Raw genomic sequence first — 8,908 nt, 5'->3', positions numbered from 1 at the left:
CCTTATTTGGCTTCAACTTTCATATTTGTTTTCCTAGTTATGTGTAAGTAAAAAAAAGATTATGTTTCTCTAAGCTAATATAACACGTGTTATACTAAAGTGTAGTATAACACAAATAATGTGTTATACTAAAGTTTAGTATAACACAAAAAATGTGTTATACTAAAGTGTAGTATAACACAAAAAAAGTGTTATACTAAAGTGTAGTATAACACAAAAAAAGTGTTATATAATCGACTATAAATAACATAATTCAACACTTATCTATATATTAAAATAACACAGAAATTGTGTTATCGTTGACAATACAATAACACATCTGTATAACACTGATAAAGTGTTATGTAAAGTACCCTGACCTACGATAACATAGTCGGTCTTAACACATCAGAAAGTGTTATTGTATGTTTTGATAACACATTTTCGGTGTTATTAAAAGCATTTTTTCTTGTAGTGTAAGGAAAATAGGATAGTTATTATATGCTTATATGATATGATTATGTTATAATATGGTATGTTATTATATGTTATGATATATATGTTGTTGGGGGCTTATAGTTGCTTAAATAGCAAACCCCAATACTTTTATGTTTCTCGGGGCTTATAGCTGCTTAGCTAGCAAATCTCAATGTATTTTGAGGCTTATAGTTGCTTAGCTAGTAAACCCCAATGTTTACCATGTACAGGGGTTAGAATTGTGATATATGTTTTATAGTATATGTTTTTGTTATAGTCTTACGATTACGTTTTATGATATATATATATATATATGTTAGTGGATTTTCCTTGCCCGGCATTAGGCTCATTCCTTTATTTTTAATGTATGCAGGAAAATAGATATGGTGGCAGAAGGATTTGTGGTAGCTTGGCCTGTGTATTGAGGAAGAATGGATTCGATGGACTACGTGAACAATTCCAGGACAACGTTATTTTCAGTCTTTTTAATTATGTTTCTATGTATTTTCCACACTTAGTTTTGTAAGAAATTTAGTTAAAGTTATGTTTTATTTTTCAAACAATGGGATCCCATACCCCAAACTTATGTATTTCAACATTTACTTTATAGTTTTTAATAAAGTTATGAATGTTTCGTATGTTTGTTTTCTTAAGAATATTGTCTATGTATAGTAGTTTTAATGGTCCAAAGTCTTAGAATTAGTTGGGCCATTACAGTTGGTATCAGAGCAACGGCTCATTCGCATGAAGTTCTCCTTGATACACATGCTCAAGCTCCGAATCTAACCGCCATGTAAGTGTTTATGTTATAGTTATTATGTTTATATGTATAGCTAACGTTTTAGCCTTATGTTTTCAGTTAAGAATGAATGGAGCATTAGTTGGGTCATTACAGTAATACTCTGCGACAGAAAGGATACAAGGGTTACAGAACTGAAGGAAGGACTCTATTATTCCGCTGCATATAATGTAAGTATTCTTATTATTATTTCTCTTTGAATTCAATTTTAGAAACATGTTCTAGGTGGTCTCATATTAACTTGTTCAATATTAGATCTACATGAAAATAAATAATGATCATGTATAAGTTTTCCTAACATTATGGACTACACTCTAGGCCTTATTATGATCCAAACCCACACCCATCTCATCCACTACCACATCCTCAAATGAACTCACCAATAACTTAACCTGACCAGTGTAATGCCCCAAATTTCCTAATAAGGTTTAGGACCTTGATTAGGAGGCCGGGAGGGCCATAATTGATTTATTATGATATTTAATGACTATATGCATGTTAATGTGAACTATACTATTATATGATGATAAATGCATGTATATGGGGTGTATTTGTAATTATAAGGATGTTTTGGTAATTTGGCCATTGAGGGCATATTTGTATATATGGGTGCATATTGTAATTTGTGGATGAGATTCCATTATTATGGAGATATATTCGAGCTATTCGGCATGAGACGATCTTATATTATGAGTTAGCGGTTTTTTCATAACGGGGTCAATTATTGGGTAATAAGAATGTTTATTTGATGATAAATTGGGAGTTATTGAGATCAGGAGGAAATTCTGGAAGTTTTGACTATAATGTCCCCGGGGGTGTTTTTGGGACCCCGAGCACTAGGTTTTATTTGAGGTTACTTAAGCTTGAAGTAGCTTGTCAGATAGAACGTACGTTAGAAAACATTTCCTCTCTCCTTCGTTAGCTCATTTTACCATTTGAAGGCTTTTTGAAGAAATCTTGAGTTCTAGGAGTCGGAATCAAGCGAGGGTCGAGGCATAACGATCCTAGGAAAGATTAGAAGCTTCTTAACCGAAGGATTTGATGGAAAACAACCTAATCGAAGGTAATCTAAGTTTAAGTTTTAAGTTTTTAAAGGTTTTAAGCTTAGAATTGGACTTTGTTAATCGTTGAGTTTTTGGTTCGATTGAGCCTTGGGTTTTGATGGTTTTTGACCATTGGGAAGCTTGGGAACTTTGATTTGATGATTTGGGAATGTTTAGGCATGTTTTCGGAGGATTTGGGAAGTTGAAAATCGTGTTTGGGGATGGCCCAGGGTTGGGGGCCGCGGCCCTAGCTCGAAGAAGCAGGTGGTCCAGTTTTGTGCTTGCTGGGCGCCGCGGACCTTGCTTCAGGTTTGGCTGGAGGCCGCGGCTCAAGGTACTAGGGCCACAGCCCTTGAGCAGGGTTGAGCCCGTTTGTACGTTTTGACCCCAGGAACATGGTTTTAGGCCTCAAGATTGTTCCTACTACTTGGATTAGTTTGGATTGATGTCCCGGAGGCTAGATATTGATTTGGGAACCTATGTTGATTATTTTTATTGATGATGTCCCATATTTGGTTATGACTAGGTGACCGCCAAAGGACTAAAGTTGATCGTTCTCAAGGGTTGTTCTTTTATTCATTCTAGCTCGAATATGAGGTAAGAAAACTGCACCCTGTGTATATGTGACATGCATGGTTATTCTTGATGCATGTTGGTTGATAAAATGTGACATGCATGGTTATGATTGAGGCATGTCAAGTGATTGAATGTGATGCATGTGCTGCACGAGAAACATGTGATTAGGGCATGCTATGATTATTGAATATGAGAATGTTCAGAGCTTGAGCCTCTGTGTTTATGCATGGTCCTAATTATGCTAGCAGTTGTTAAGTAAGCATGTTGAATGCCTTATATTCGGATATTTGGCATATGATATATGTTTGGTGGCATTGCTTACTTGTGTGTGGCACCAACTGTTCGGAATCGGCACTGGCCGCGTATTACTGACCTGAGAGTCAGAAACGGCATAAGCGTCGAGGACGCAGGGCCGAATGAAGATTAGATCTAATCGATATCAGCATTGAATGACTCATATGGGGTATTAATGCTGGACCGACCTGAAGGTCGATGAAAATTATAAGCGCTTGGCTAGTCTAGGACTAGTTACTCAGAGCCAGGGCCTAAGGCCTAGGTGACTGCTTGTCACATGGCTAGGGAATAGTGTTCCATAGTTATGACTCTAGGGTCATGAGGAAGGTTATGTTGGTGACTAATCATCATGCACCTATCCTGCTTAAGCTAGTGAAAGGATCACTTATTTATAAAGGGAATGGAACCCACCTTAGTGACTTGTACCACTGTCACTCTTTTATTCAGGGCTATCAGCCCGGTATGGTTACCGGAACCATCAGTGATAAATCACTTATCTGATTGAGATTGACTTGATAGTCGTCCACTCAGGAGGGCATGATTCTTTATCCTGGATACCCATCATTATGTGAATCAGTTTGCCTGCTTGATTAGGGCTATATCTGCTAGGCATGTGCCTTATGATTTGATGACATGTTATTACTGTTCATGAGAATATTGAGTTTTCTTGCTGGGCTTCGGCTCACGGGTGCTATGTGGTGCAGGTAAAGGCAAAAGAAAGCTGAACCATCCTTGAGTTGGAGAGCTTAGGTGTCGATGTGTACATATGCAGCTGCTCGACCGCCACGACCAAGGTTTGAAGGAAAGGAGCTAGGGTTAAACCCTGATTTGCCGCTTAGACCGGCTGGTTGTAAATATTTTCCTGTAATAGACCTTTAAATTATATTTTTGGGATCCCAATGTATATATTAAGCGTGCTAATGAAACGTTATATCTTAACCAAAAATTTTAATCCCTAAACCGCTAATCATACTTAGTACACGATTTTGGCCAAATGACTCGATTAGCGAGTATAGCACTCTTTACAAGGCACACCGTAACGGTCCCTGGAGTTTAGGGCGTTACAACCAGTTAAATCAATCCATGACAGAGACAAGGTCTTCAATCAGGAATTTGGAGAAACAAATGGGTCAGTTGGCTAAACTACTTTCTAGTAGACCGCAAGGGAATTTTCCTAGTTCCACAGAGGTAAATCCCAAAGAGCAATGTTAAGGTGTCACTTTGAGGATTGGGACTAAGTACGATGGGCCTACAGTGGATGACAAGAGAAAGAAGATAGAGGATCAGCATGTCACTAGTCCAGCACAAGAGGAGATTATTGAAGACCTTCCAAAGAAAGAAAAGTCGAAATACACCGAGCCTGCACCAAAGATTCCTTATCCTCAACGGTTCTGAAAGGCCAATCTTGAAAAACAATTCTCCAAATTTCTCAAAGTATTTAAGAAACTTCACATTAACATTCCTTTTGCAGAGGCTTTTGAAAAAATGCCTAGTTATGTGAAGTATATGAAAGAGATATTGTCTAATAAGAGAAAAATCGAGGATTATGAAACTGTGGCATTGACAGAAGAGTGTAGTGAAATTATTCAAAAGAAACTTCCTCAAAAGTTAAGAGATCTGGGTAGCTTCTTTATACCTTGCACCATTGGGAACTTCATTGTGAGAGGGATTTATGTGATTTGGGTGCAAGCATTAATTTAATGTCTTTGTCTGTATTTAGAGGACTTGGTTTGGGGACGCTAGACCCACTACTATTACACTTCAATTGGCTAACTGTTCCTTAACACACCCCCAAGGTATTATAGAGGACGTTCTAGTAAAGGTAGATAAATTCATCTTCCCAGCGGATTTCATTGTATTAGATATGGAGGAAGATGAGGACGTGCCTATTATTTTGGGAAGACCATTTTTAGCCACCAGTCAAGCTTTGATAGATGTACAGAAGGGTGAGTTAAGGCTCAGAGTACAAGGTGATGAGATAGTTTTTAATGTTTTTAAAGCCTTGAAATATCCTTCAGCTAGTGATAGTTGTTTCAGTGTTAGTGTATTGGAGGAACAAGAGGAAAAGGTCAAGTCTATTGAGGATCCACTTGAGTTGAGTTTGGTTGCATGTCCAGAAGGGTGTGATGGTACTGAAGCCATCAAATATGTTAAGTGGTTGAACTCATCGGGGAAAATTTATAAAAAGAAATATGAGGAATTGGGGCAGGTGCCTAGTATGCATATGTGGGTGAGAACAACACACTACCGATTATGATTTCAGCTTCGCTGTCTCTAATTGAAGAAGATGAGCTACTTAGGGTGTTTAGGGCTCACAATCTAGTAATTGGGTGGACTTTGGTATATATCAAGGGTATAATCCCTTCAACGGTGATGCACCGTATATTAATGGAGGAGGATAGTAAGCTTAGTATTGATGCTCAGTGGAGGCTTATTCCTTCAATGAAGGAGGTGGTAAGGAAGGAAATCCTTAAATGGTTGGATGCAAAGGTGATTTACCCAATATCTGACAGTGCATGGGTTAGTCTTGTTTAGGTAGTTCTGAAGAAGGGTGGCATGACAGTGGTTAAGAACGATAATAATGAATTGATTCCAACTCTTACGATGACGGGGTGGAGAATTTGTATAGACTATCGTAAACTGAATAAGGCAACAAGGAAGGACCATTTCTCCTTGCCTTTTGTAGATCAGATGTTGGACAGATTGGCAGGCCATCCTTATTACTATCTCTTGGATGGGTATTCGGGATACCATCAAATTCCCATAGCATTGAAGGATCAAGAAAATACCACCTTCACGTGCCTTTATGGAACATTTGCATTTCGGAGAATGACGTTTGGGTTATGTAATGCTCCAACAACATTTCAGGAATGTATGATGTTTATCTTCTCATATAGAGATCTCTATGGATGACTTTTCAGTCTTTGGGCCTCTTTTGATGGATGTTTGACTAATTTGGAGAGGGTTTTGAAAAGATGTGAGGAGTCAAATTTAATATTAAATTGGGAGAAATGTCACTTTATGGTGACAGAAGGAATAGTCTTGGGCCACAAAATTTCACGCCATGGTATTGAGGTAGACAGAGCCAAGATATCTACAATGGAAAACTTACCTCCACCAGTGTCTGTTAAGGGGGTTCGTAGTTTTTTTGGTCATGCTAGATTTTATAGGAAGTTTATAAAGGACTTTTTTTTTTAAATTTTGAAGCCCTTATCCCCTCTACTTATGAATGGTGTGGTGTTTGACTTTGATGTTGAATGTGTAAGGGTATTTAACACGTTGAAGGAGAAATTGATATTTGCTCCTATTATTGTATCACTAAATTGGGAACTTCCTTTTGAATTGATGTGCGATGCGAGCGATTATGCAGTAGGAGCGGTTTTGGGACAGTGAGTTGACAAGGTATTCTGAAAGATTTATTATGCTAGTCGAACCTTAAATGATGCTCAATTAAATTATGCAACTATTGAGAAGGAATTACTTGCAATTTTCTTTGCATTCAACAAGTTCAGACCATATTTAATTGGTAATAAGGTGATTGATTACACAAATCATTCCGCTATTAAGTACCTTATGACCAAGAAGGATGCTAAACCTCGCTTGATTCGATGGGTCCTAATATTGCAAGAGTTTGATATGGAAATTCATGACAAAAAGGGGACAAAAAATCTAGTTGCAGATCATTTATCTAGATTGGAAAAAGGAGAAGAGCCTAATGATAAAGATGAACAAATTGATGAAAACTTTTCGGATGAACAGTTATTTTCCATTGAAAGTGAAGAAAAGCTACCATAATTTGATGATTATGTCAATTATTTGGTAGCTAAAGTTGTGTCGCCGAACATGTCAAGGTAGCAAATTAAAAAGTTCTATTTGGAAGTCAAGCATTATTATTGGGATGAGCCCTTTCTCTTTCTTCATTTTGTTGATCAAGTAATTAGAAGAAGTATCCTAGAAGAGGAGATGATTTCCATTCTTGCTCACTGCCATACTTTACATTGTGGCGGTCACTTTGGAGAAACAATGACAGCAGCAAAAGTTTTGCAATGTGGGTTTTATTGGCCTACGTTATTTAAAGATGCTAGTGCCTTTGTAAAGAGCTGTGATCATTTCCAAAGGACCGGTAACATATCAAGAAGAGATCAAATGCCTATGGCTGGAATTCTGGAAGTTGAGTTGTTTGATGTGTGAGGAATAGATTTTATGGGGCCTTTCCCGTTATCTTATAATAACACGAACATTTTGCTGGCAGTAGATTATGTTTCTAAATGGGTGGAAGCTGTAGCAACTCCTACTTGTGACGGTAAAGAGATACTTAAATTCTTTCATAAAAATATTTTTACCCGATTTGGTACTCCAAGAGCAATTATTAGTGACAGAGGAAGTCATTTCTGCAATAAGTAATTCACAGCTCTATGCGCTCGTTATGGATTTCATCATCGCAAGACCTTGTTCTATCATCCACTTGCAAATGGTCAAGCAGAAGTGTCAAATCGGGAAATAAAAAGCATCTTGGAGAAGATTGTAAATACATCAAGTAAGGATTGGTTGAAAAAGCTTGATGATTCACTGTGGGCATATCGCACAACCTTCAAGACTCTGATTGGTATGTCACTGTATTGACTGGTATTTGGAAAGGTATGTCATTTATCGGTGGAACTTGAGCATAGAGCTTACTGGGCAATAAAAAAACTGAATGCTGATCTCTTTATGGAGGGACAGAATAGGCTTCTAGAGTTGAATGAGCTCGATGAATTTCGAATTGAACCCTATGAGAATGCAAAGATTTATAAAGAAAAGTCTAAGTCATTTCATGATAAAAGGATAATTAAGATGGATTTCCAACCGGAAGACAAGTTGCTATTATTTAATTCTCGATTGAAGCTTTTTTCGGGAAAATTAAAGTTGAGATGGTCGGGACCATACACAATTGTAGTCTCATTTCCTTACGGAGCAATGCAAGTTCATAGCGAGAAGACAGGACACTTTAAGGTGAATGGTCAGTGATTGAAGCACTATTTGGAAGGATCGATGGAAAAATGCAAATCTGAGTTGCTTTTGGAACCCATTTGAATTGGGTGTTCAACGTCTGGCTAAATGATGTTAACGACAACACTGTAGAAGGCATTCCTTTAATTTATTTTTTTGTGTTTTTGTTTAATTCTTAATTAGTTGAACAATTTTATTTAATTTCATTTTGGATTTGTAAGATTCATTTTTTTATTTATTAAGTTTTTGAGTAAAATGTATGTAAAAATCATGCAATTCGTGAAAATGTAGTTTTCAAATTATTCTAGAGGTCAAGTCGCGACTTTAAACTAAGTCAGAGAGCTTAGAAAATGAAGGAGAAGGCAGACCTCGACTTGAGCTTATAAGTTGCATCCTTAGATGAAGTCAGAGAGCATCAGGTTCTATTTTGGGAGGCGGGCCGCGACTTGATATTGCTGGGTCGCAGTGCCTGCAAAACAAAAATTTGAGAAAAAACGAGGCGGGTTGCGACTTGATATTGTTGAGTTGCAGTGTGTTGGGAAAACTTACACAGGATCTTGTTTATTTTCAAGTAGATCTTATATTAAACAAATTAATATGAGACAACCTAGAACATGTTTCTAAAATTGAATTCAAACAGAAATAATGATAAGAACACTTACATTATATGCAACGGAATGATAGAGTCCTTGCTTCAGTTTCTCTAACCCTTGTATCCTTTCTATCGCAGAGTATTACTAAGAAACTGAAC

The 8,908-nt window shown here is 37.2% G+C and overlaps 1 protein-coding gene across 1 annotated transcript; it reads left to right on the top strand.

The window, feature by feature from the left end:
• Positions 1-7,191: 7,191 nt before the first annotated feature.
• LOC133814582 (uncharacterized) lies at positions 7,192-8,175 on the top strand. Its single transcript, XM_062247524.1, has 3 exons — positions 7,192-7,291; positions 7,580-7,692; positions 7,807-8,175. The coding sequence occupies exons 1-3, from the start codon at positions 7,192-7,194 to the stop codon at positions 8,173-8,175; spliced, it is 582 nt and encodes a 193-aa protein (XP_062103508.1).
• Positions 8,176-8,908: the final 733 nt, after the last annotated feature.

The sequence above is a fragment of the Humulus lupulus genome, chromosome 2, assembly GCF_963169125.1.
Source record: "Humulus lupulus chromosome 2, drHumLupu1.1, whole genome shotgun sequence".
NCBI classification, from domain to species: Eukaryota; Viridiplantae; Streptophyta; class Magnoliopsida; order Rosales; family Cannabaceae; genus Humulus; species Humulus lupulus.
The sequence above is the reverse complement of the archived record's forward strand: the minus strand, read 5'-3'. Positions and strand labels throughout refer to the sequence as shown.